This window comes from Cetorhinus maximus, chromosome 15 (assembly GCF_964194155.1).
Source record: "Cetorhinus maximus chromosome 15, sCetMax3.hap1.1, whole genome shotgun sequence".
Lineage (NCBI taxonomy): Eukaryota > Metazoa > Chordata > Chondrichthyes > Lamniformes > Cetorhinidae > Cetorhinus > Cetorhinus maximus.
Window position 1 is genome coordinate 60,829,545 of NC_135893.1, and position 27,594 is coordinate 60,857,138.

At 42.3% G+C, this 27,594-nt stretch overlaps 1 protein-coding gene across 1 annotated transcript in view; it reads right to left on the reverse strand.

The window, feature by feature from the left end:
• The window catches only part of drc3 (dynein regulatory complex subunit 3), a 63,028-nt gene that overhangs the window by 7,486 nt on the left and 27,948 nt on the right, over positions 1-27,594 (reverse strand). The window contains exons 6-10 of the mRNA XM_078558532.1: positions 26,325-26,444; positions 22,381-22,493; positions 15,229-15,403; positions 5,669-5,800; positions 3,097-3,167 (exon numbers count right to left, since the gene is read on the reverse strand). Coding sequence (XP_078414658.1) covers positions 3,097-3,167; positions 5,669-5,800; positions 15,229-15,403; positions 22,381-22,493; positions 26,325-26,444 — 611 coding nt within the window. The remainder of the gene's footprint in view (positions 1-3,096; positions 3,168-5,668; positions 5,801-15,228; positions 15,404-22,380; positions 22,494-26,324; positions 26,445-27,594) is intronic.

Here is a 27,594-nt window from a genome sequence, read left to right on the forward strand (position 1 = left end):
CTCATGGACTGCAGTGGCTTAAGAAGGCAGCTCACCGCTACCTTCTCAAGGGGCAATTAGGGATGTGCAATAAATGCTGGCCTAGCCAGCGATGCCCACATGCCATGAATGAATTTTTAAAAAGTAGAGATCACAGATTTGGGAGGTGCTGGTGGACCCCAAACTCAGCATCAGTAAGTAGGTTATTGTTGACTAAGTGCCGCTTGATAGCATTGTGGCTTTGCTGATGATTGAAAGTAGACTCATGGGACAGTAATTTTGACTGGACCTTCCACCTCTACCACCTGGGAGGACAAGGGCAGTACCTGCAAGTTTCCCTCCACGTTACACACCATCCTGTCTTGGAAGTATATCACAGTTCCTTTACTGTTGCTCCCTCCTTAACAGCACTGTGGGTGTACCTACACCACATGGACTGCAGTGGTTCAAGGCAGTGGCACGTCACTACCTTTTCAAGGGCAATTAGGGATGGGCAACAAATACTGGCCCAGCCAACAGCGCCCACATCTTGTTAAAAAAAAATTGGCTGGATTGGATTTGTCTTGCTTTTTGTGGACAGGACATACCTGGACAATTTTCCACATTGTTGGGTAGATGCCAGTATTGTAGTAGCGCTGGAGCAGTTTGGCTAGAGGCATGCTTAGTTCTGGAGCACGTCTTCAACAACACAGCTAGGATGTTGTTGGGGTCCATAGCTTTTGCTGTATCCAATGGTGTCAGCCATTTCTTTACTGGCATTTGTGATGGCAGGGACCTCAGGAGGAGGCCAGGATCAATTATCTATTCAACCCTTCTGGCAGAATGTGGTTGCAAATGCTTCAACCTTGTTTTCGCATTCACTTACCAGACTCCTACCATTATTGAGATTAGGGTTGCCAATCCTCCAGGGTTGGCCTGGAGTCACCAGGAATTGAAGATCAATCTCCAAGGCACTGCTGTGTGCAACCCTGGAGAAAAGTCATCGAACGTTAAAAAATATTGTCTTTTTTGTAATTTTCTCTGAACATTTCTCTTTACCAGATATAAAAATATTGAAAACGGGAAAAAAAGGCGGTTTGGCTAATGTCAAGCATCATCCAATTGGGTAATGAGTCTTTATGCTTTCCAATTGGCAAAGGAAGGCTGTGTGTCACAAGGATGGATGCGTTGACCAACTAATGGCAAGAGCTTGGAGGCAAGTCATGTGATGAAACCTCCAGGAATATATTTGATCACAGCTGATAACTCTAATTGAGACTGGGAATGTTCATGGAGCCTCCTCCTCCCATGAGTTGTTTAATTGTCCACCAACATTCATGACTGGATATGGCTGGATTGCAGAGCTTCGATCTGATTAGTTGGTTGTGGGATTACTGAGCTCTATCTATAGCATCCCACTGTTTATTATGCATGTAGTCATGTGTTGTAGCTTAACCAAGTTGGCACCTCATTCTTAGGTATGCCTGGTCCTGCTCCCCTACGCTCCTCATTGAACGAGGGTTGGTCCCCAGCTTGGTGGTAATGGTAGAGTGAGGGATATGCTGGACCATGGAGTTAGATTCTGGTGGAATACAATCCTGCTGCTGCCAACCCACAGTGCCTCATGGATCCCAGTTGAGTCCTTGGATCTGTTCCGAATCTATCCCATTTAGCATGGTGATAGTGCCAGACAACATATTCCTGCCTGATCCTGTTCCAACCTGGTAGCTACACTTTTCAGGAAGAATTATCAGATAGCAATCAGAATTAAGAACCCTGACTGATCTTTCTCTTTTCAACCTATACAACCAGTTATAGTGTCTCCTGCTGAGAACAGAAAATTTCACACAATCTGAGGATCAAACTTAGGATCTTCATGATCTTGTTTAGACTAAACTTTGTCAATAAATTTTGAAATGAGATGGGCCAAGGCATCAACAGGATGCAGGATAATGGGCTAGGATGATACCGACCTGGCGTCTTGTAGGAACAACCTAATTTCTTGTTTACAATAAACTCTTTTCAGGCCATAATGAATCATCTAGGCCAGTGTGCATGACTAGAAGCTTCTAAATATCCTGAGCTTTCCTTCACAATTTGTACAGAGACAGAATCAAAAGGTTCAATGAATGTTACATCTCCACCCAGGGGAAAACCTGGGTACTTGGATTTATTTCTCTGTACATCTCTCAGGGACATCACTTACATCAAAGACTTGGTGGAAAATTCAATGCAACCATATTTGCTTTCTGATTTTAATTCTCTTACACTGTGAATTTTAATATAGCTGTTTTGGAGGATACATAAGACTAAAGCAGCTACCATACTGCATTTCCATGGAAAGAGAATTTGATGTCCCAAAGAGAATGTTCCACATTTTAACCAATATGTGGCTAAATTAAAATGTAAGTTAATTATCTAAAGAAACACATTAAATGACTTCTAATACAAAATCAAAATGCTGGAAGTACTCAGCAGGTCCAGCAGCATCTCTGGAGAGAGAAACAGAATTAAAATTTCAGGATGATGACCGTTTGTCAGTTTGATTTTTTTTTATATAGTACTGTGAGTTTTTAAATTAAGGGAGATGAAAATTGAAAGGAAGACATGATGCAAGTCTAAAGTTCAGAGGTGTATAGATATTGACATAAGCAGACTGTTTAACTTGGACCATGAGGGCAGAATTAAAGAATTTAGTTTCAAAATCAGTAGGCCTCAAGGAAGACTGGAGATTAGAAGAATTTTTTGTCTCATGCTAGTGGAATCTTGGCAATAGCAGCTGATACAATGTCAATTAACATTCCAAAAAGATAAATATCTGATCACGATCAGGATTAAAAATTATAAGGATATGCTGAGATCATCAAACACCTTATGAGATGCAGTGGTTCATGTGGTAAGATGCAGGAATGGATGAATATTCCACAGTTTTTCTGGGATATCTTCTGAGCATCAAGAAGCATTTATGCAGAACATACCATCAGGTTTCGAAATGGAATGGGTAAAGCCCATGACTGGGTAACTTGTACCTGGTCCATGGAAGGATCTGTCTCCATAGGATCAAAACCTTTTCTCATTCCATGCTTTGTGTACTGAAGTTAATTTTGCTGACAATGAAGTGTTTACATCAAAGGATATAGAGCTTGTATGTTTTCAATGTAAGTTGAAACTATTTCTGAAATATTTCGTTCAAAATCCCTTGCTGTTTCCTGCAAAACCAAACAAAATAAAGCATTAAAACTAATGGCTGAAACACAAATACTGCAAACTGACCAATATTTTGCTCCCTCTCAAGAATGTCCCTAACACACTGACCAACATGCACCTCACCATATTGAAATTGAGACTTTAATTTTCTACTCTCTCATTCTGTCACAGGACTTTAAAACAATGGAACTCCTTCACCTCCTTCAGCCCAGACCCTTTTCTTCCTACAATCACCAAGACTTAATCCCAAGCTTGGTCTCACCCAATCACTATTTTCTGGTGAGCATGTCTTCGCTCTTACGGTTGGGCCTTGATTTGGTCCTTTATTGGGGCTTTGGCCGTTTGTGTTTCTCAATAAAACATATATTTTTCCGCTGGTTTAAGGGAAATTTCAGGAGGTACAAAGGCAACAAAAAAAACAAGCACCCAGTAGCAAAACATTGCAGTGTGAACCACAAGCACAGAGCTGCTAGAAACTCCTTACAATGCCATGATGATAACTCCAGCTCAAGTAAAAATGATAACCAGTTTCTGTTCATTTTTAAAAACAGAATTACCTGGAAAAACTCAGCAGGTCTGGCAGCATCGGCGGAGAAGAAAAGAGTTGACGTTCTTCTTCTCCACCGATGCTGCCAGACCTACTGAGTTTTTCCAGGTAATTCTGTTTTTGTTTTGGATTTCCAGCATCCGCAGTAGTTTTTTGTTTTTACCTCTGTTCATTTTTATTTGCTAACTGTTATCAAGAAGATTCAACATAAGATAAACACAGAATACCTTAGTTTTATCTCCTGCCAGTTTCTGCTCCCAATGTGATTACTTGTGTTGGAGTACTTCACAAGTACCAGTAACCCTCTGCTACTTCACACAATGGACATTGTTTAGGGGAAACTCTTTCGAGTTACCAACAGTCACAGGTTGCAACTTCTTTCGAGTACAATCACAGTTCTTGGTTTTCCAGGAGTGGGACATGAATCCACAACCCTCTGATTCAAAGGCGAGGGTGCTATGGACTGAGCCACAGCTGACACCTCCATTGTTTAGGGGAAGCCCAGACGAAGAAGGTATCAATTCAACAATTAACACTGCCCCCTCCTCCCCTCCACCACCCCTATCATGGGTTACAATTCTGTCTCTGTCTAAAAATGTGCACACTTGCACTTGTCGGTTGGAGGTCATTCAGGAACAGAAACCCTGGCTCATTGTTGCCATCCCTAGCTTGTAGACACAGATTGCTTTACCTCTGCCTCGCCACAATCAACTCAATCAGAACTGAGCTCCTCAGTACCACACCTTTAGATGGCTTTAATATCATTAGACATTTGGGGGGATACACAAGACAACTTTAATATTGAGTTTCTATGGAGAGATTTAGTGATATTTCAGAATGTATTTGTAGATGCAGGTTGCTGATTTAATAGCAAGAATTATTTGTTATTTGATTCAGCAAATGAATGACATGTCACTTGCTGTATCAAAATACTGTATATTTGGGAAAGATACATAATTTCCTTGACTAACTCTTCTTTAACCTGTGCACTATGTAGGATTAGATTTTTCACCATAAACTAGTAAATTAAATGTTTAATAAAGAGACTTCTGAGGCATAGGAGGTGACTGCCACGATGTCTCACACAGCAGTTGGATCCAGATTTGCATTTGTTCCCTCCACATGTTGAGCTTAAGTATTGGCCAGGGTGCTAAAGGCAAGGGGCTACAGCTGTTGTTTCAAAATAAGCATGTTAACTAATCTTTGAGCTAACAGGCAAGAAAACAAGAAAATATACAGCACAAAATAAAATGCTAACTAATGGTTGAAAGCCAAGGAACTGGTGCTCTAGAAGTGGGACAAGTGTATGAACATCCTGTGATTTTTTGCACTTGCTGTGTGGGTCAGTCTCCTCACTGAATACCACTTGTTTGCATAACAAGTCCCAGAAGCAGAGAAAATTGCATTTTATGAACAGAATCAAATGGCAATAAATCAATTTTCCCAGCAAAAACCAGGCACAAGGAGGTGTGGTCTGAGTCTCTAACTTTTTAGTTGCAAGATGTCTTAGCAAAGATTTGGAATTCAGAGTGTGAAGAATTATGAGGGACTTGCTCCTAGTAAAGTGTAATGCAGCTAATTAGTGATTAGATGGAGTATTTTCTTCACATTTAAGCATCTTTTGGATAACTGCAGTAAAATCTAATTTGATCCTTAATTTACACTGAGTTATCTGATTTCAGCTAGGACATCAATGGGTTCACTTCAACTGATTTCAGTGCACCTGGGCTGAAGAGGGGAAAACATCCAGGAATCCAATTCTTCATTGTCATCCTGCCATTCCTGCACATATCAGGCAAGGGCAGGATCAGAGTTGGCTGTGACCTTCTTATGGTTGAATACTTGTCAACGCTCAATGTATCTAAATTCACAAATGAAGAAACTCCTTTTCTGTGTGGTACTAAAAGCATCCTTCTTTGCCATAAATTTCTATGGTTTCTAAATTCAGTTTCTTACCTCCAGCTGGTCAACCAGTTGCATTTCTAGGTTCATCAGTTTGCTCCACAGCTTATTGATCTCTACCCTGAAGTCCATGATTCCACTCTCTAGAAGTTTGAGATCAGTAAAATGTTGTATTTCACTAAATTGCTGCACAGAGAAAATAATAGTCAGCTTATCAGTGGACCAGAATATACTGGCTATACTTTTACATAAGAGCAAGTGTGATATACCAAACCTCTAATCTGTAAAATAAATTGGGTTTGATCACAGATTCAGGAAAGAAGAGTATTTCTATACATTAAAATCATACACACTATTCATTTCCACTAATTCCAACCACTTTTTACAGACAGGAGAGATAAACTGAAACCCCCAATTCCCTTCCGTCCATAATCAGTGTGGTTTATTTTTGAAAAGGTAGATGTGTGTGTTTCTAAACCCCTATGTGGTCAATTCACAGAATACCAGCAGCAGACTTTCATGATTTAACAGAGGATTGTTTATTCACACTCACCCTAAAAGATCTAACGCTACGTCAGTCACACATCACAAAGATACAATTAAAGAAGGTCGTGCACTTCTACAAGTATTAAAACAGAGGAATAGGTAATAGTTCATATGTCTTTGAGAGTCCAGTAAAGAAGGAAGCTTTTTCACTTTTTAATTGTATTTCGGATAAGTTCAGATAACTGAGATCAGGTATCCGGATTAATTGCAGGGGCCCTTAAAAGAGAAGTCTGTTCAGCAGGTCACGTAGACAGGCACTCATGGCTGTTGTATCAGCAGGTCCAGTTTCTTTACAGGTGAATTCAGAGCTTTGGAAACAGGCCAAGAGCTTTTTAAAAGACTTTTGAGCCTCTTGGTTATTAAAAGGCAAAGGTGACACAGCCTTTCTCTGCAGCTGTTATCTTGCCATTGTTATTCTGCAGACTGCCTCATGTCTCTTCTGAGTTCTGGGATAAAAGGATTTCAGTATCAGAGAACCAGTGTGTAAACGAGTAAGAGGGTAGGGTAGGGTGGTAGGTGGGTGGGTGAGAGGGTAGGGTGGCAGGTAGGTGGGTGAGGGGGTAGGGTGGGTCAGGGTAGTGTTGTGGTCAGGGGGGTTAGTCAGGTAGTTGGGGGGTTAGTCAGAGGGTCGAAGGGGTAGTCAGGTGGGCAGGGGGTCAAGTGGGGTAGTCAGGGATCCTGTGGAGTTGTGGGAGGCTTAGCAGTATAATTACCCAGGAGGTAAAAGTGGTTTTAATCTTTCTAAATTTTCCTGGGTAACTATTCTGTTAAGTCAGAACCATCTGAAGTCTCGGACTCTAACTCAAAGTTTTGGAGGGTTCCAGATGCAGAAGAATTGCCTATCGGAAGTCCAAATTCCCAGGCAATTCCCACATAGTCAGTGTGTGGGGACTTCCGAGTGGTCCCCTAACGCATCTTGTGGGTGGGGGCGGTACCTCTGAGGTATGACCATCCTGAGATCGGAAGATCTGGGCCATTGTATTGCATTGGCAGTTTTGTAATCATATATTTATATCACAGAATAGGTTTCACAGGGCATGGTGCAGTATTAAAGGAAAAAGGACTTCCAATTATTTCATCATCTTGCACCACTTTAAGAGATCCCAAAGTGCTTTGCAGCCAATTAACTACTTGTTGAAACGCAGTCATTTATTATTGAGGTTTCTGGTTTAGGTTTAAATTGATAGCATCTGGCGTCCCTCCCCCTATGGAAAACCTCAAAGTTGGTGTTTGTTTCAATAAAAGACGTTAAGGGTGGAACTTTAATAAAATTGACCCATTCTCAGTAGTGGGGGTGCCGGCAGTAGGTTAGAACATAAGAACAAAAGAACTAGGAGCAGGAGTAGGCAATTCAGCCCCTCGAGCCTGCCCCGCCATTCATTATGATCATGGCTGATCTCATTTCGGTCTCAACTCCAATTTCCCTCCCTCTCCCCATAACCTTTCAACCCATTACTAATTAAAAATCTGTCTATCTCCTCCTTAAATTTATTCAACGTTCTGGCATCCACTGCGCTCTGAGGTAGTGAATTCCACGGATTCACGACCCTTTGAGAAAAGTAATTCCTCCTCATCTCTGATTTAAATCTACCACCCCTTAGCCTAAAACAATGGCCTCTCGTTCTAGAATGCCCCACAAGGGGAAACATCCGCTCCACGTCTACTTTGTCTATCCCCTTTAGCATCGTATACACCTCAATTAGATCTCCTCTCATCCTTCTAAACTCTAGCGAGTATAGGCCTAAACTGCTCAATCTCTCCTCATAAGACAAGCCCCACATCTCTGGAATCAAGCTAGTGGGCCTCCTCTGAACCACCTCCAATGCAACTACATCCTTCCTCAAGTAAGGGGACCAAAACTGTGCACAGTACTCCAGGTGCGGTCTCACCAATGCCTTGTACAGTTGCAATAACACTTCACTATTTTTATACTCTATTCCTTTAGCAATAAATGCCAAAATTCCATTTGCCTTCCTTATTACCTGCTGTACCTGCATACTAGCTTTCAGCGATTCATGCATGAGGGCACCCAGATCCCTCTGCACTAAAGCATTCTGAAGTTTCTCTCCATTTAAATAAGTCACCTTTTCATTCTTCCAACCAAAATGGATAACCTCACACTTATCCACGTTAAACTCCATCTGCCAAATTTTGGCTCATTCACCTAACCTGTCCATATCCATTTGTAAATTTCTTATTTCTTCATTGCAACTCTATTGTTGCAGCGGGCTTTACCAAAGATGTTTAACTCAACCATGGCATTAGTATCCTGCACCTGAGTTTTCTGACCAAGAGTGTGGGTGTGAAGATGACCCACACCTGTCAATGGAAAGATTTCTAATTAAAGGAACCCTTGCATGGGTCAGAGTAGCAGAATTCTACATTCATTTGAGGCTTCAGCAACCACAAGAATGGAAGCGAGACATGGGAAGGCTTGCCCCTGGTTCTCTACCTCTTCCCTGGAGTCCGGCTGTGAGGGGCTGCAGTGAAGTGCTGTTTCCAGCAGACGTAAGGAAGAGGCTAGTCTGTCAATCCAAACAGGTGTGGATGTAAATAGTTGAGAAAGTGAGCAGCAGGTCTGTAGTCCCTTGGACCTGAGGACGTAGTGTTACAAGAAGTTCAATGACCTCATGAGGGCAGAAAAGGTGAGTGGCATCCCACTTTCAGGTGCCAACCCTCACACTCTGACTTCCCCAGCATTCTTCTGTAAAGTACTCCTCAAACCAACATACTTTGCAGTTTCACCCATTGCTCTTTGTCGTTGGCACCCCATCGGAATAACCAACATCCATGCTCACCCTCAACTTTATGCCATCTCACACCCATGCCTCACAGTCACTCTCCACAACCGTTCTACTTTCCTCCTCCCCACACAATCCATCTCTTACACTCATAATTTCTGCTTTCTCTTCTTGCAGAAGAGAGCGCAAAACTACAGGAAGAAACAGAAGCCGGGCGGAGGGGGTTGTGGTGGGGTGGGTGGGTGGGCTGCAGCCATAGCCACTCTGGATGGTGGAGTGCATGGCCATTAGTGACAGAGAGATGGGGGTCTCACAGATACCCAGTGAAAGAATTAGAAATCAGATTGCCACTTGGCACATAACGATCAATGATGTTGCGGCTCGGGAAGCAGTAAGGCTTGGTACTACAGTGCACTATCCCCAGTGAGTTGTGACAAAGTTTGGGGGCTCGGGTCTGGGATATTTTGGAACAAAAGACAACGACGATTTGAATGTAGATTTAGTAAGTAATAAAAGCTAAAAGGAAACACCAGGTTTGTACTATCAAAAATAAGATGACACTGGAAACTACTAAAGCTTTCCTGCAAGTGGAAGAGGTGTCCCCGGATGATTTTACAAGGGATCCCAAAAGCCAGGTTAATTGAATTGGCAAGTAAATTAAGAGTTGGATTGCCTGCCGAAGCTAGGAAGGCAGAGATAATCAAAGAGATGGCACAGCATTTGAAATTGGAAGGAATACCTGAGAGACCAAGTTCTCCAAGGGGTGGTTCATTGGAACGGGCTCAAATTCAGTTGCAAATAAAAAAATGGAACTAGTGACAGCAGACAAGGAAAGAGAAAGGGCATTTCTAAGGGAACAGGCAGAAAGGCAGGAGAGAGAAAGAAAACAAGAAAGGGAATTAGAAATGCGAAAACTTGATTCCCAGAGGGAAAAGTTAGCAATGGAAGAGAGAATAAAAGGGACAGAGAGTACCGGCTTGAAAAGCTGGATTTTAAAAAAGAGACATCAGATGCTGAGGAAAGTTCTGATGATGAGAAAACCTTTAACCTAAAACCCAGTGGGGAGATGTTTAAATTTGTACAAGCTCTTCTGAAGTTTGAGGAAAGAGATATTAAAGTATTTTTTATTTCATTTGAGAGGATAGCTAAACAGATGAACTGGCCAAAGGAAAACTGGACATTGCCCATGCAGAGCAAATTGACAGGTAGAGCACAGGAAATTTATGCTTCACTGTCAAGGAGGTTTCTAGGGATTACGATGTGGTGTAAAAGGCCATTTTGAGTGCATATGAGTTGGTCCCTGAAGCATACAGACAAAAGTTTCAAAATTTAAGGAAACAGCCTGGGCAAACTTACACTGAATTTGAAAGTATTAAGCAAAGTAGTTTTGCTGAGCATTAGGACTTGAAACTACCTGTGAAGTTCTCAGAGAGACCATTCTCTTGGAAGAATTTAAAAACTCCCTACCTTCTGTAATAAGAACCCATGTTGAAGACCAAAGGATTACAACTGCTAGACAGGCAGCAGTAATGGCTGATGATTATGAGCTGCTCCATAACACTAGACATTTTTTCATCAGCCCCATAAATTTGAAAAGGATAGAAAGTTATAGAGTGAAAGGAAGGCAGGTAGCCAGGGTAAAGAATGGAAAGCTGGGAATACCTTGAGATCCCCTCCCCAGATCAGGAAGGAAGGTACTGAGGGTGGAGGTGAAACTCGAAGGCCTAAGCATTTCCATTTTAATAAAGTGGGACACATTTGTTCAGAATGCTGGAAGTTGCAAGGAAAGTCCATGGGACTTATTGGAGTTTGTAAGAGCGAGTCCGAAAAGGGAACTCAAAAAGAAAATGTCACGGTTCAAATTGTAGCTTTAACCACAAATAAGGATCTGGAGATAAACGCTGCTGTGAATGCAGGTGAAGTGAATAAGGTAGATGAGAGATATAAAGAGTTTTTGTCTAAAGGAAAGATAACCCCTTTTTCATCAAATGATGCAGCTAGACCGATAACTATATTAAGGGACACAGGAACTACTCAAACTCTTTGGCTGGAGGAGGACCTAATTTTCCCTCTAGAATTCAATTAAAGTTAAAGTGTTGGTAAATGGGATAAGTGGAGAATATATCCTGGTTCCATGGTACAAAGTGCAATTGGAGTGTGATTTGTTGTCTGGATCAGTAGTTGTAGGAGTGGTTAAGAAATTATCCATGGATGGAGTTGATTTACTCCTGGGGAATGATTTGGCAGGAGTGAAGGTTATAGCTTCGCCCATAATTATGGAAAGTCCGAGAGGGGCTAAAGAGACAGAGAAGTTACAAGAACAAGTTTCTGGTATTTTCTTCATCGTGTGGTGACCAGAGCAATGGCTAAACCAAATCAAAGTAATACTGTGAGCAGATGTTAGAGTAGCCAAAACTTTCTTTAAGAATGAGGATAATTCAAAGGAAGTGTTTGGCAGGTCTTCATTAATTGAGGCTCAGAAAGCAGATGCAGAGTTAAACAAATTAGCACAGTCCACTCATACTGAAGCTGAGACGGAAGGAGTTCCGGAGTGCTATTACATTAAAAATGGAGTTCTGATGAGGAAGTGGGGACACCCTCACAGACCTGCAGATGAGGAATGGACGGTTGTTCATCAGATAGTGGTACCGCCCAAATATCGTAAAGCGATATTGTGAGTAGCACATGAAATTCCAATGGCAGGACATGTAAGAATATGGAAAACCCAAGCATCGATAAACAGGTATTTTACCTGGCCAAAATATCATAAGGACATTGCACAATTTTGTAAAACATGTCAGGTAGTAGGTAAACCTCAACATGTAATCAAACCAGCACCTTTAATACCCATACCAGTTTTTGAAGAACCATTAGAAGAACGGCACTAGTAGATTGTGTAGGACCATTACCCAAAACGAAAGCAGGACATCAGTATACTCTTACAATCATGATATGACAACCCAATTTCCAGAAGCTATTGCTTTAAGGACAATTACAGCTAAGGTGGTAGTGGAAAAGTTAACTCAGTTTTTCACTCGTTATGGCCTACCAATTGAAATACAATCTGACCAAGGTCTAACTTCATGTCTAAAATTTTCCAGGATATTCCAGCAGTTTAGGTATCAGACAACTAAAGTCTACCACCTATCACCCACAGACACAGGGAACTTTAGAGAGATACCATCAGACTCTCAAAACCATGATTAAGACCTATTGCCATGAATACCCAAAGGATTGGGACAAAGGATTAGATTTCTTATTATTTGCTACCAGAGATTCTCCAAATGAATCGACTGGATTTAGTCCATTTGAATTGATCTATGATCATGAAGTAAGAGGTCCATTAAAAGTGATTAAGGAAAAGTTCTTAAAGCAGAAAGCCGAATCCTCCATGTTGGATTATGTGTCCATGTTTCTAGAAAGACTCACAGGAGCATGTAAAGTAGCATGAGAAATCATGAGATTTTTGGGAATGTGTGGGTTTTATCAGATGTTTGTGCCTAACTTCAGCACATCAGCTGTACCTCTCACCAATTTGTTAAGAAAAGAGGCAAAGGTAATAAGGTCAGCAGAATGCCACGCAGCCCTTGAAAAGCTGAAGGCAACCTTAATAAATGAACCAGTGTTGGCCACCCTTGACTTTACCAAACCTTTTAAAATGGCAATTGATGCTAGTGATTTGGGGGTAGATGCAGTCCTATTAAAAGATGATAAATTAGTAACAGAGAAACCAGTGGGGTACTTTTCCAAGAAACTAATTCAATATCAGAGAAAGTACTCTACAGTAGAAAAAGAAACTCTAGCATTGTTGTTGTCTTTTCAACACTTTGAAGTTTATGTCAGACACGATAACAAAGAAACAATAATCTACGCTGACCATAATCCACTGGCATTCATTGAAAAGTTTAAAACTCGAAATGCGAGACTGTTTAGATGGAGTCTATTGTTTCAACCATTCAATGTAAAGATTGTTCACATTGCCAGTAAAGATAATGTGATCACTAATACATTGTCCCGGCTGTAAAATACCAAAATAAGTTAAAGGGGTAAGAAATGCTGAAGATTGTATAAGATTGTTTAAGGGGGAGGAAGGATGAATGGAAGTAAGTCTCGTGTTTTGTTGTCCATTTATCACATACTTGGTGATGAAATGCATTTTTGAAATGGTGTTTCATCCCTTTAAAGGGTGGGGACATGTAAAGAACATATCTTTTTATTTCTGTTGGACTGTGGATTAAAATTACATTTGGCTGCAGTTTGAAAGACATGTCCACTGGAACAGTGTGAGGGATATATAAAATCTTGCTGTCCTGGAACAGAGTGTGCCATTAAAGATAGGATGGTGCTGAGGAGTCCGATCGAATGGTGAACTGCCTGGCAACAACGTTTTAATTGGCTCCTGACCAGGTGACCAGGGTTTGTGTGAAAGCGGTGCAGCAGAATAGCTCCTAGCCTGAAAGGGAAAAGACTTAAAACCTCTGCTTCCTGATTGTGTAAGATTCCAGTAATCCTACAATAATAGCTAGCTGGCCTTTTCTTCTCATATCTCTATAACGTGCTCTCTCTTTGAAAATCCCTGTCAAGAGGAAAAGGGGAAATTCACTGTTAGAAACATTGAAAGGCAAGTGCCCAACCAGTGAACTAAAGACTGAAAGTGTTGGAAGACAACCTTGTGTCATCAACAAAGAACTGAAAGGAATTTCGGAGACAGCGGTCAAAATCAACCCATCATATCCTGTACTCTGGAATTGGTGCTATTGAACTGTTTTATCTTACCCTCAAAATCCATGTTTTGTGTGTCTTGTATGTGTGTGTGTGTGTGTAAGGATTTAAGAAGGGGTAGAGTTTAGGTTATAGAGATAGAAATTAGCAGTTCATATTTCTTTCTTTTGCCTCAGGTTAGAGACAATTTGTTCAATAAACAGTTATTTACTTATTAAGTTTACAAATCTGGTGCTTGTATTCTGTTAACCTAAATTAAACAATTAGGTGGGTTGATCAAACTTTTTCACATTTGTCGTGGCTTGGGGAGCAGTGAGGCTTGATACTGCAGCGTAATATCCTCTGTGAGCCGTGACAAATGTATGATTATTGCAGACTGCACATCCTACATTCACATCTGTGGATCTCAGCTTAATTGACTCTTATCTCAGACTCTATACTGCATCCTGTGGGGACAAGGCTTAAAAGAAAATAAATTGCTCAGAACTTGTTCATTTTGTGCTTGTGCTCTCTAAAGAAAGATTTGTATTTACATAGCACTGTTCATGATCTGAGGCTGTCCCAAAGTGCTTTACAACTAATGAAGTACTTTTCAATGTAGGAAACATACCAGCCAATTTGTACACTGTTAAGATCCCACAAACACCAATGTGATAATGTTTTTAGATGTTGGTTGAGGCATAAATATTGGCCAAGGCCCAAGACACCAGAGAGAACCTCCTTGCTCCTCTTCGAAATAGTGTCTGGGGTCTTTACTTCCACTTGAGAGGGCAGACGTGGCTTCAGTTTAACTCAATGTAACATTCCACAGTATTGCTTTGGAGTGTCAGCCAGCCTAGTTTTTAAATCGTAGTCTCTGGGACTTGAACCCACAAATATCTGGCTCAGAAGCAAGTGGTACAACTGAGATACAGCTGAAACTCTAATTCTGTGTTCATTGTCCAAATCAAAAAGCTGGTTTACTTCAATATATCTATTCGGTTCCATATTTTAAAGGCCAGCAACATGCCTCAGCTTATGCAGCAGAGGTTTTGTTGTGCTGGCCTTGGTAGCTCAACAGTGGGCTGGGAGAAAATCAACGAGGACTCGGTCTTAATTGCTATCCAGTGATCCCTGCTGGAATGGACACAGAGACCATTTTAAGTGTCCCAGTTGCTGCCTTGGTTGAGTTCTGCAAACTCAGCATAGGCCAGGATGAAACTTGGAGTTTTCCTGGTTTTGTACAGCTCTGTATAATGTCACCTGGTGCCTTTACCCAGTAAGGAAGCCTGCAGATCTAAAGCATTTCAGAAAAATAATTGTATAAATTAAATATTTGATGATAACTGGTTGGAAGTTATGTTTGTTGAAAGCTTATGAAGTGGACCTACATAGATTATAAAGGGGAAACACTAGTCTCACTTATGTGACAGCCATGATACCTCACTTCTCCTCATCATTCTTTTTTGGTTCTTTTGTTCCACGGTCATATACTTTAAATAAAGTACACTTCAACACATCAGTTCCACACTCAAAACACTAATAATATTGCTCTTCTATTTACAAATGCTGACTGACCTGTATAGTTCCAGCATTTTCTATTTTTACTTTATGATTCCTTCCTACCTCTTTGTTCTTCTCCTCAAATTCCTTGATGATTTTTACTCCTTTTTGCTGGTTATCTTCAACTGCTTCTTGCAGGCATTCCAAAAAATGTTCCAATTCCTTTTCACGTGTGTCAAACCCTTTAAGGCCGTAGTGAAAGAGTTTCTGGCAAATGTTGGTGAACTCAGCCTTGTATGTGGTAAATCGTCAAGGACGCTGTCATGTGTAGATTATAAAGGATGTAATATCGCAGGCCGCATTTTATTTTCTAAAGTGCAACTTTTGCCCATAATTAATTGCCTTTTATTTTCTTTTTTTCCCCTTCTACATGTTACTGTAATCATGCTGCACATCTTCCAGTATGTGTGGAGCTGGTTCTGTTGCTAATGGTATGTTAATTTTATTATCGAAGTTAAGGAGCAGGCATAGGGCATTGATTGATTAAGTACCTTGAACACATATAAAATAAGACTCCCCTTTTAAGAACTGTCAATTTAATTAGTTTATTTGTTAATTTTGTTTTATTGGCTCCTAAAAGGGCGTATAAAGAAAGACTGTCATGCCCGGGTGTCCCTAGAGAGGGAGCATGCAGTGTCTGCCAGTACGTTTGAGGCCTTCCACCACCAGTGGGCACCTCAGGGAGTGCATCATCATCCCAGGAACATTATTTTAATTAAATTAATTAATTAATTTCCTTTTGAAGTTTTTTTTGTGTACAATGCCCCTTTAAGGGGCTTTCAATTAGTTAATTAGTTTATATTTATTTATTGGTTTTGAAAAGATCATATAAAGAAAGACTCATGGACCATTGAAGGGATCGTTCATCCTGACTGCCTGCCTTTCTTCCATGGTTACGTCTGCATCCAGGTATCCCTGGATTGAAAGCATGTAGTGTCCACCGGTACACTTGAGGCTTTCAGCAACAGGTGGGCGCTTAAGGGGCTAGAGTGCTTCATCTCCCCCGACAAAATATTATCTTAATTTGATAAGTTTCCTTTAAAGTGTTGTCTTTTTGTTACAGTGGCCCTTTAATGTGCTGTTAACTTGTTCACTAGTTATTGTTTCAAAAGTGTATAAAGAAAGACTTGTGGACCGTTGAGGGGATCATTCATCCTGACTGCCTGCCTCTCTTCCATGGTTACGTCTGCCCCTGCATGCCCCTGGAGAGGGAACACGCGGTATCTACACTGGAGGTCTTCGGTGACCAGTGGGTGCCAAAAGGGGCAGGAGTGCATCATTTCCCCCAAAAATACTATTTTAATTTAATTTTGATAAACTTCCTTTCAAGTTCTGATTTTATTACAGTGTCTCTTTAAAGGGGTAGTTCATTAGTTAATTGGTTTATTTAATTGCTTTATTTAATTGCTCAAAAGAATATAAAGACAGACTTATGGAGGTCTTGTGGTGCAGTAGGTAGCTCCCCTGCTTCTGAGCCAGAAGCTCCGGGTTCCAAGTCCCAACCGTGACTTGATGGCCAAGGAAGATGCTTTCATAATGTGGCCAAACAGGTTGATAATCAAGCTGCAAGTCCTTCTACCACATGCCTTTGGCAGGCATTAAGAGCAGGAGAGATTCCTGGTCAACCATGTGATGGAAAGAAAGTTGGAGCTTCTACCATTATTATCCATAGCTCCAGACTATAATATGAATGTAAATGTGCATGTTGTCACAGCAACTTGGACTCCCTGAGTGATCTGTAACACACCACCACTGTCTCTGATACCTCCTCAAAAACTCAATAAGGTTAAATCAAGCAAGATTTTATAAAGAAAGACTTCTGGGTCATTGGGTATCGGTTAGGGAGGAGGCAGACATATGCAATGTTGTCTTCTGTAAATAAATCTAGTATTAAATAAAAAGATTGGTGTCTAGTTTCCCACTACACCATTTGGTTTCAGAATGAATCAACATCTGTACGACAACAAGAGGGCCTCTTGAGCAACCGAACCAGTATCAATCGATCATTTATTTCAGGTATAACAACTTTTTAAAAAACTCTTCTCCCTGGGACATGTTTGCTAATCGCCTTTCACACTTTGGGTGGGATTTATTTGTTCCCCACCAGGAATGGTTTGGGAGGTGTGTGGACTATCTATATCAGATGGGAAGGTGTGGGTGGAGAGCCCTTCGCCTTCCCAACTCATCCCGATCAAGTCAGGGATGGAGACGATCAAGGTCAACCTTCCCGTCCAGAGGCCAATTTGGCGGTCAGGTAAGGGCCTCATCCCGCTGGTATTCTTCCAGCAGCTGTGGGGATTACACCATGTGGTAAGGCCAACAGGTATACCCTGGCATAATCACTGCAGGCTCAGAGGTAGGCCCTCACGATTGGGCAGTCTGTGCCCAATAAGCGCCCCACCAGTGGCAAGGGTCACCCTCGCTGAAAGAGCCTCCCCTCCCCATCTTGCCAAAGCCTCCTTGACTGGCCCCACCGAGCCTGCCCCATTCACCTGCCTTCTGCGGCCTGCTTCATGACTGCTGTTCTGGGGTCTGCTGCAAACTCAGCAGTGGCCCCTGCTCCTGTTGCGCTGCTGGGACAGAAAAGCTGATGGCCATCCGATAGGCTGGTATCTCTTGGAGGAGGGATCTTTGACAGCAGGCAGTAGACTGCCTGATAAACATTGAATTGATTTTGTCCCCATCTGGCATCCATATACACCCATTTCTCGAGGATCTGGAGATACTAGGAACCCTGGCTGATTTTCTCCTCCCTAACTCAGGGAGCAGAGACATCCCCAGCCTCAGCTGAGTCAGCTAACTCAACACAGAATGATTATAACATGTGGTATTTTCCTGTTCAGTAAGGCTTGGCTCTTCCCTATCTTAACCAGTTACCAGGCTCTAAAATTGAAGTTTAAGGAGATGCTAGTTTATTCTTAAATTTCTAAATGTTAAAAAAGAAAAAAAGCCATGCATTTCTATAGCGCCTTTCATAACCCGAGGCATACCAAAGTACTTTACAGCTAATGAAGTAGTTTTGAAGTGTAGTTAGTTGTCATGCAGCAGTTAATTTGTGCCCAGCAAGTTCCCACAAACAGTGTGATCATGACTAGATAATCTGTTTTTCTAGGTGTTGATTGAGAGATCAATATTGGCTCAGTTAATTCCTTTCCAACATAAAAAATTTCACCAGTGGAGACTTCCACAATGGCTCAACAAGTTAATCTAATCAGCAGCTGAGTCATATGACTCAATTGAGTATGAATGCAGAGCAACAATACAGGCACTATGATTGCTTTCAGCACTCCTGATTAGGGAAGGTGCAGTGATGCCCTATGGAAGTTGAGGTTGGATGTGGACAGGATTGGTCTCCAGGAATTGTTTTGGTGGCATTGGGATTTGCTAAGCACCTGTGCAATATTGTTCTGTTTTTTTTTATTCATTCATGAGATGTGGGCTTCACTGGCTGGACCAACATTTATTGCACATCCCTAGAAGCCCTTGAGATGGTGGTGGTGGTGATCTGCCTTCTTGAAACACTGCAGTCCATGTGGTGTAGGTACATCTACAGTACTGTTAGGAAGGGAGTTCCAGCAATTTGACCCAGCGACAGTGAAGGTAACGGCGATATATTTCCAAGTCAGGATGGTGAGTGACTTGGAAGGGAACTTTCAGGTGGTGGTGTTCCAATCTATCTGCTGCCTTTGTCCTTCTAGATGGTAGTGGTTGTGGTTTGGAAGGTGCTGTCTAAGGAGCCTTGGTGAATTGCTGCAGTGCATCTTGTAGATGGTATACACTGCTGCTACTATGTGTCGGTGGTGCCAATCAAGCGGGCTGCTTTGGATGGTGTCAAGCTTCTTGAGTATTGTGGGAGCTGCACTCATCCAGGCAAGTAGGGAGTATTCCATCACACTCCTTGGGGAGTCAGGAGGTGAGTTACTCGTCGCAGGATTCTGAGCCTCTGACCTGCTTTTGTAGCCACGGTATTTATATGGCTAGTCCAGTTCAGCTTCTGGGCAATGGTAACCGCCACCCCCCACCCCGGATGTTAATAGTGTGGGATTCAGTGATGGTAATGCCATTGAACGTCAAGAGGCAATGGTTAGATTCTCTCTTGCTGGAGATGGTCACTGCCTGGCACTTGTGTGGTGCGAATGTTACTTGCCACTTGACAGCCCAAGCCTGGATATTGTCCAGGTTTTGCTGCATTTGGACATGGACTGCTTCAGTATCTGAGGAGTCGTGAATGATGCTGAACATTGTGCAATCATCAGTGAACATCCCCACTTCTGACCTTATGATGGAAGGTAGGTCATTGATGAAGCAGCTGAAGATGGTTGGGCCGAGGACACTACCCTGAGGAACTCCTGCAGTGGTGTCCTGGAGCCGAGATGACTGACCTCCAACAACCACAACCATCTTCCTTCGTGCTAGATATGACTCCAACAAGTGGAGAGTTTTCCCCTCGATTCCCATTGACAGCTTGGCTAGGGGCGCGGCAAGTTCTGGAGCACAACTGGAGTACAATTGCTGGAATAATGTCATAGCCTTTGCAGTATCCAGTGCCTTCAGCTGCTTCTTGAGATCACGTAGAGTGAATCGAATTGGCTTAAGACTGGCAGCTGCGGACCTCCAAAGGAGGTCGAGATGGATTATCCACTTGGCACTTCTGGCTGAAGATTGTAGCAAACTATCTTTTGTACTGGGCTCCATGTGAACCAATGGGTCTGGAGTCACATGTAGGCCAGACCAAATAAGGATGGCAGATTTAGTGAACCTGATGGGTTTTTACATCAATCGACAATGGTTTTACGGTCATCATTAGACTTTTAATTCCAGATTTTTATTGAATTCAAATTCCATCATATCCACCACTGGGATTTGAACCCGGGTCCCCTGAGCATTACCCTGGGTCTCTGGGTTACTGAGATAAAAGCAAAATACTGCGGATGCTGGAAATCAGAAACAAAAACAGAAAATGCTGGAAAAACTCAGCAGGGCTAGCAGCATCAATGGAGAGAGAAACAGAGTTAACGTTTTGAGTCCGTATGACCCTTCTTCAGAGCTGAAGAGAAGTGGAAATGTGACCGCCTAACCGCCTCCTCTTCACCATGGACGTCCAATCCCTCTACACCTCCATCTCCCAACAGGATGGTCTGAGGTCTCTCCGCTTCTTCCTTGAACAGAGACCTGAACAATCACCATCCACCACCACTCTCCTCCACCTGGCTGAACTTGTTCTCTCACTGAACAATTTCTCCTTAAACTTGTCTCACTTCCTCCAAATAAAAGATGTGGCTATGGGTACCCACATGGGTCCCAGTTATGCCTGTCTCTTTATGGGCTATGTGGAACATTCTTTGTTCCAGTCCTACTCAGCCCACCTCCCACAACTCTTTTTCTGGTACATCGATGATTGTTTCGGTGCTGCTTCATGCTCTCATCTGGACCTGGAAAAATGTATCAATTTTGCTTCCAATTTCCACCCCTCTATCATCTTCACATGGTCCATCTCCGACACGTCCCTTCCCTTCCTTGACCTCTTTGTCTCCATATCTGGTGATAGACTGTCCACCAATATTCATTACAAGCCCACCGACTCCACCGCTATCTCAACTACAGCTCCTCACACCCTGCTTCCTGAAAGGACTCCATTCCATTCTCTCAGTTCCTTCACCTCAGTCGCATCTGTCCTGATGATGCCACTTTCCAAAACGGTGCTTCTGGCAAGTTTCCCTTCACTGTGGTTGACAAGGGCCTCAACCGTGTCCAACCCATCTCCTGCGCCTCTGCCCTCACACCTTCTCCTCCCTCCCAAAACAATCATTTTTTACCCCACCAGCTTCCACATTCAAAGGATCATCCCCCACCATTTCCACCAACTCCAGCGTGATGCCATCACCAAACACATCTTCCCCTCACCCCACTGTCAGCATTCCATAGGGACCATTCCCTCCAGGACACCCTGGTCCACTCTTCCATCACTCCCAACACCTCATCCCCTTCTGATGGCACCCTCCCATGCAATCGCAGAAGGTGCAACACCTGCCCCTTTACCTCCTCCCTCCTCACTGTCCAAGGGCCCAAACACTCCTTTCAGGTGAAGCAGTGCTTCACTTGCACCTCCTTCAATTTAGTTTACTGCATCTACTGCTCCCAATTAAAGGAATTAAATATCAAATTAAAATATTGAGTGGGGACATATTTTTAACATTTGTAAAATCTTTATTTGCGTTTTTAAAAATCTTCAGCTCCCTGAAGCAACTCTATGACTCAAAGGAGCTCAATTTGGTCTACTGCATTTACTGCTCCCTCTACATCAGGGAGACCAAATGCAGACTGGGTGACTGCTTTGCAGAATACCTCTGATCTGTCCACAAGCATGACCCAGACCTTCCTGCTCTCATGCCCACATGTCCATCCTTGGCCTGCTGCAATGTTCCAGTGAAACCCAACACAAACTGGAGGAACAGCACCTCATCTTCCAAACAGGCACCTTACAGCCTTCTGGAGTTAACACTGAATTCAACAACTTCAGACCATGAACTCTCTCCTCCATCCTCACCCACTTTTTAAATCCCCTTTTTTCTACATTAATTTTTATTTTTTATCCACTTATTTTTATTTATTTATCTGTGGTTTTATCCCTTTTATCCCATTTTCTATCATTTTTCCCCCACTACCACCCCCTCCCCTCCTCCACAGAGCCATCTGTTACTTGTTCCATGTTGTTCTTTCACACAATGCTACCCCTGCTATAATCACATTCTGCTTTCTTACCTTTATGCCACTATTAGCACCTTTTTTAGCACTAACTACTACCATCAACACTCCTTTGTTCTTCAGTTCATGACATCTTTGTCAATCCCTCCTTTATCCCCATCTATCGCTGACCTTCTATGCAGCTCTACCTGCCGCCCTTCCCCCTCCCCCCACCAAACATAATAAATTTCATCGCATTTCCACTTCTCTTCAGCTCTGAAGAAGGGTTATATTGACTTGAAATGTTAACTCTGTTTCTCTCTCCACAGCTGTTCCTAGACCTGCTGAGTTTTGTGTTTTTGTCCCTGGGTTATTAGTGCAGTGACAATACCACTAATCCATCGCCTCCCCTCATGTGTGACTTTGTAAAGTAAATCATCAATGAAGATGGAACAAATGTAATAAGGTCAGAGGTAACAATAGTGCTCCATTAATGTGCTTAATGCATACATGACACTTGCAAAGGGATATGTTTCCACAAATTCTGGCACTCCAGGTAACATTAAAAGCTTTGGTGCTTCAGGATCTTCTGAAAACATAGCGTTAAATAGACCAGGTCCATTCAGATATTCTACATAGGCAGCCTGAAATAAAGAAAGTAGTTATTAAATCAAGAAAAACTTGCTCCAAAACAAAATGTGCTGTGGCCCAATTCTGAGCACAACTTCAAATTCAAATGGAGTGATTAGAAAATCACAGAGCTGTGCAAATGTTTACATTAGCAATCGGAGTATTCCTCACTTGCAGAGCAATTCTAGTACATTGAAAAACACTTACCTCAACTGAGCAATAATATAAAAGCACTAGACCACTTTGCATGTCCTACGTGCATAAGTCTGTCACCATACTTTGTGGGCAGGATTTCTACCTCGTCGGGCGGGCCCGGGAGTGGTCATGAAGCCAACTGCCACCTGCAATCGGGCCCTGACATCGATTTCACGCTGGCTGGCCAATTAACGGCCAGCCAGCATGAAAAGCGCACTGCAATGCTGAGAGCTGTCGGAAAGGGGGTTGTGGGAGGAGGGCGAGCACGATATTTTGGCATGCATAAACTGAGAGCTCCTTTGAGGCATAGAGTTGCTTCAGGGAGCTGAAGATTTTTAAAAACGCAAATAAAGATTTTACTAATGTTAAAAATATGTCCCTGCTCATGCGACTCTGTCACATGAGCAGGGAGATGTTATAAATTATATTTCAATATTTTAATTTGATATATAATTCCTGTTGGAAACCTCATTCTGCCCGTGGATGAGGTTTCATAAAAAATAGAAAGACCACCTGGCCAATTCGCCTGCCCACCAACCATAAGGTTGGAAGGGCAGTGAAAAATTGCATTCAATTGTGACTTTAATGCCTGAATGACTTAACAGGCTTGTTAATTGTCGACTGAAATATCGTGTGAGTGCACGATGACGCCGGGATGCTCACCCGAAGTCATCGCACATCATTTTATACTCCAGTGGGTTGACCGCACGCCCGTCTGCTCAGTGAAAAATCCTGCCCTATGCTTTGTTCAGATTAACACCATTTAATACAATGGAATTAATAAATTATCCAAATTATTCATTTATACAAACTTGGAGATATCTCAGCTCTGAAGAAGAGTTATATGGACTCGAAACGTTAACTCTATTTCTCTCTCCACAGATGCTGCCAAACCTGCTGAGTTTTTCCAGCATTTTCTGTTTTATTTGGAGGCTTCTCAAACTGTTTCGTCATTGGATCTCTTTATTGTAACATTTTCATTTTCTACATTTTGATTTTTACTTTCAATTCTTCTCCCGATTTTTTTTCCCTTGACTGTTAATATAGGAAAGTTACAAAGGGAAGATTAGAAAGGAAAAAGAGGGAGTAAGATGTATTCACTAGTTTTCACAAAGAATGTCGATATTGAAATTCTAAAATCAGAGGTACATTAGTGCAGGTTATTGTTCAAGGATAAAAACAATAACTCAAAGGACCTGACTTGAGAACAAACCAAGAATGTTATTGGTCAGTAACTAACCATACTGTACATTTATCTACGTGACCATCAGGTGAGATTTTTGTAACTAACTGAGCTGACACATGCAGGTGTCACCCTTTCAAGAGTGTCCAAACCAAACTTGTGAGGAATCCAGGCAGAAGTTTGTTTGTCTGATGTGAAGCACATTCTCTCCCAATGGGTACACTGCCAAAGACAGTTTATCTACAGGTCAGTGGAAGGTGCAGACCTAATGACCTCCAAGAATACTACTGGGGTTTAACAAGTACAGATGTTGGCAAATTTCCTACTGCTCCCCACGCAGGATGCCTACCCCCTCAGTCTTTGGTTTACAGGGTTATCTGGAACTTTATGGAAGGAATCCCAGAAAATGTTGAAAGGTCTGCCCTTCCAGGTTCCATTACAGAATCACATTGATGAGTCAATCAGCAGTGCCCTGGTGTACTGCAGACCCACCTGGCTCAGGTACCAATTTTTTTAAACCTAGCACAGAGGGTGGTCTTGGTTCTCAAATTTCATTGCTAGACATGTCATCTTGGGGAAATCAAAATACCTTTCTTCCACCTCCTCAAACTCAACTAGGTAGGCTGGTGGGGGCGGCAGGGGTGGGGGGGGGCAGGTGGAAGTGAGGGAGTTGCACCTGGTGACCTTCAGAATTTGAATTTCCATTGGAATTAAAGAATCTGCAAATGTTCTGTAGCTTCTTCTGTTCTTATTATAAATCAGAGAAATTCTGCCAAATTGCAGGGTTATGCCCTGCAGCAACACTTCTTTAAATATTTATAAAGAATTTTCAGACATTAGTTGGGAAAGGTTATCAAATGCAAAATTAAACAGAAATACTATGGAGAGAGAGGAGGTCTAAGTACTTGATGATGTTTGGAATTTGTGTGACCACAAGGTATGCAATAATGTAATTGACAACTCTGTCTTCAGCTTCCCACTCTGCATCTCCTCAGGAGTGGAAGTGGATCTGCTACTTGCAGAATATTGCTGTGCAGCAGTTCTCCAACTGAAGGAATGGCAATATATTTCCAAGTCAGGCTGATGTGTGACTTGGAGAGAAACTTGCAGGTGGTGGTATTCCCATACACCTGCTGCCCTTATTCCCTCAGTGATAGAACCTGCAACAGGTTCGGAAGGTGCAGCCAAAGGAGACTTGGCAAGTTGCTGCAACGCATCTTGTATATGGTACACACTGCTGCCACTGTACATCAATGGTAGGGGGTGTGAATGTTTAAGGTGGTGCATAGGATGTTGATCAAGTGGATTGCTTTGTCCTAGATGGTGTCGAGCTTCTTGAGTGCTGTTGGAGCTGCATTCATCCAGGTAAGTGGAGAGTATAGCATCACACTCCTGACATGTGTCTTGTAGATGGTGAACAGGCATTGGGAAGTCAGGAGGCAAGTTACTCACCCCAGAATTCCTAGCCTCTGACCTGCTTTTGTAGCTGCAGTATTTATAAAGCTGATCCTTAACTGGACCATTGACTGTTTCTGGTCAACGGTAACCTCCAGGGTGCTGAAGGTCAGGGATTCAGCAATGTCAATGCTGTTGTAAGTCAAAGGGAGATGGTTAGATTCTCTCTTGTCAGAGATGGTCATTTCCTGGCACTTGTATGGCAGGAACGTTAGTTGCCATATCAGCCTAAGCCTAAATGTGGTCCATTTACTGCTTATGTAGCTGAGGAGTTGTGAAAGGTACTGCACAATTTGCAATCATCAGCAAACATCCCCTCTTCTGACTTTGTGTTGTATGGAAGTTCATTGATGAAGCGGAAAAAGGTTGGGCCTAGGACACTACCCCAAGGGACTGCAGTAGCAGTGTCCTGGGGTTGAGATGATTGGCTGCCCCAACAACCACAACCATCTTCCTTTGTGCTCGGTGTGACTTTTACCAGTGAAGAATTTTACCCCTGATTCCCATTTACTTCAATTTTGCTCAGGCTCATTGACGCCACACTGTCAAATGCTGCCATGAGATCAAGGGCAGTCACTCTCACCTCACCTCTGGAATTGAGCTCTTTATGAGATCTGGATCTAAGTGGTCCTGGTGGAACCTAAACTGAGTGTTGGTGAGGGGTTATTAAGTAAGTGCCTTCCAACAGCACTGTCGATGACAATTTCCAAAACTTTGCTACTGAACTGTGGGAAAGCATCACAATGGTTTTAGACTCTGTCCTCACGTAACATCCTCGCACACTCACGGACTTTCTAGTAAATGGCACTGGACAGGGCTTAGGCGTGAAAAGTGCATATGATTTGATTTTTCCCTCTGAGGCTAATTTTAGTGCCTTCTTGAACGGGACCAAACATTAATCTAAAATAAAGTAACCATGACAAGGAACTGAACCCTTGCTAAGAAAAATACTTATGTGAAGAATCAGTTGCTGATTGCACTGCTTAATCAATGATACAAGACGTTTGCTTACCTTATGTAAAGCCAGTTCCTCTTCTTGCAACCTGATCTTCTCGAGCTTTTTAAATGTCACACCTTCTTGGTACACCAAATTCGAAACAGCACCAAGATGCATTTCTAAAGCCATTTCTTTCTTTAACAAACAGAGATTGTTCAATTCATGATTTTTGCAAACCGTATTTTCTTCCCTTCCACTTTCTTTGACCTCTGAGTCAGGTACCATCAATGTCCAGTGTACGTGATAGGTAATTGCTCCCAGGTCTCTCCCAATACATTGTGAAGCTAGATGCCTCAAAATTAAAGATTTGCATTTAAGTAGAACTTTTCACGATCTCAGGATGTCCTAAAGCGTTTCATAGCCAATACATTTGTTTTGAAGTGTAGTCACTGTTGTAATGCAGGGGGTGTGGCAGCCAATTTGCACACAGCAAGGTTCCACAAATAGCCATATAATAATGACCAGATAATTTGTTTTACTGATATTAGTTAAGGGATAAATATTTTCCAAGACATTAGGGAGAACTCTTGTTTGAAATAATGATTTAGGACTTTTATATCCATCTGAGAGTGCAAATAGAACCCTAGGTTAACAAGTGCCACCTTTTGAATGTGCTATGATAGTGCAACACTCTTTCAGCACTTCACTGGAGCGTCAGCTGGGACTTTGTGCTCAAGTCTCTGGACTGGAGCTTGAACTCTCAACCTTCTGACTCAGAGGCAATAAAGCTACCCACTAAGCAACAGCTGACACCTAGAAAGTCCAGGATGGCATTGTCTCCTCCCTTGTGCAGAGAGCCAGGTCTGTACCTGGCATCGCTTCTCAGAAGTCTGGAATTCTGGGTTGCAGATTTTAACATATTTTCCCACATTCCATGATCTCTTAGCACAGTCTGTTACATCTCTAATATTCTACATCCTTTCAAAAACACCCTCTAATTTTTCCCCCTTCTCTGTTCTGCTGTAATAGAGGTGGTGTATAGAAAGCATAATTTACTTACATCAGAGAGTGTTGTTAAAAGTCGAGAATACAGTATGGTTGACTTACAAAAACAGTACTCCTTTTCCTGTTAATTTCTCCTCTCCTTCATTGCTAATAGAAGCGGGCTTTTTGCTGGGGAAATGGGTGCATGATGGCCATCCATTTTGAACCTAGCCATTGAATGTCAACAGGCTATTTGGTCACAGGAGGCCTCACCACCAAGCCCATTTTTGTCTTCTCTTGACAATGCCCACTCCTGGGATTGTTGGAGAGCAATTAACAGCTGGTACTCTGGTCTATTTCA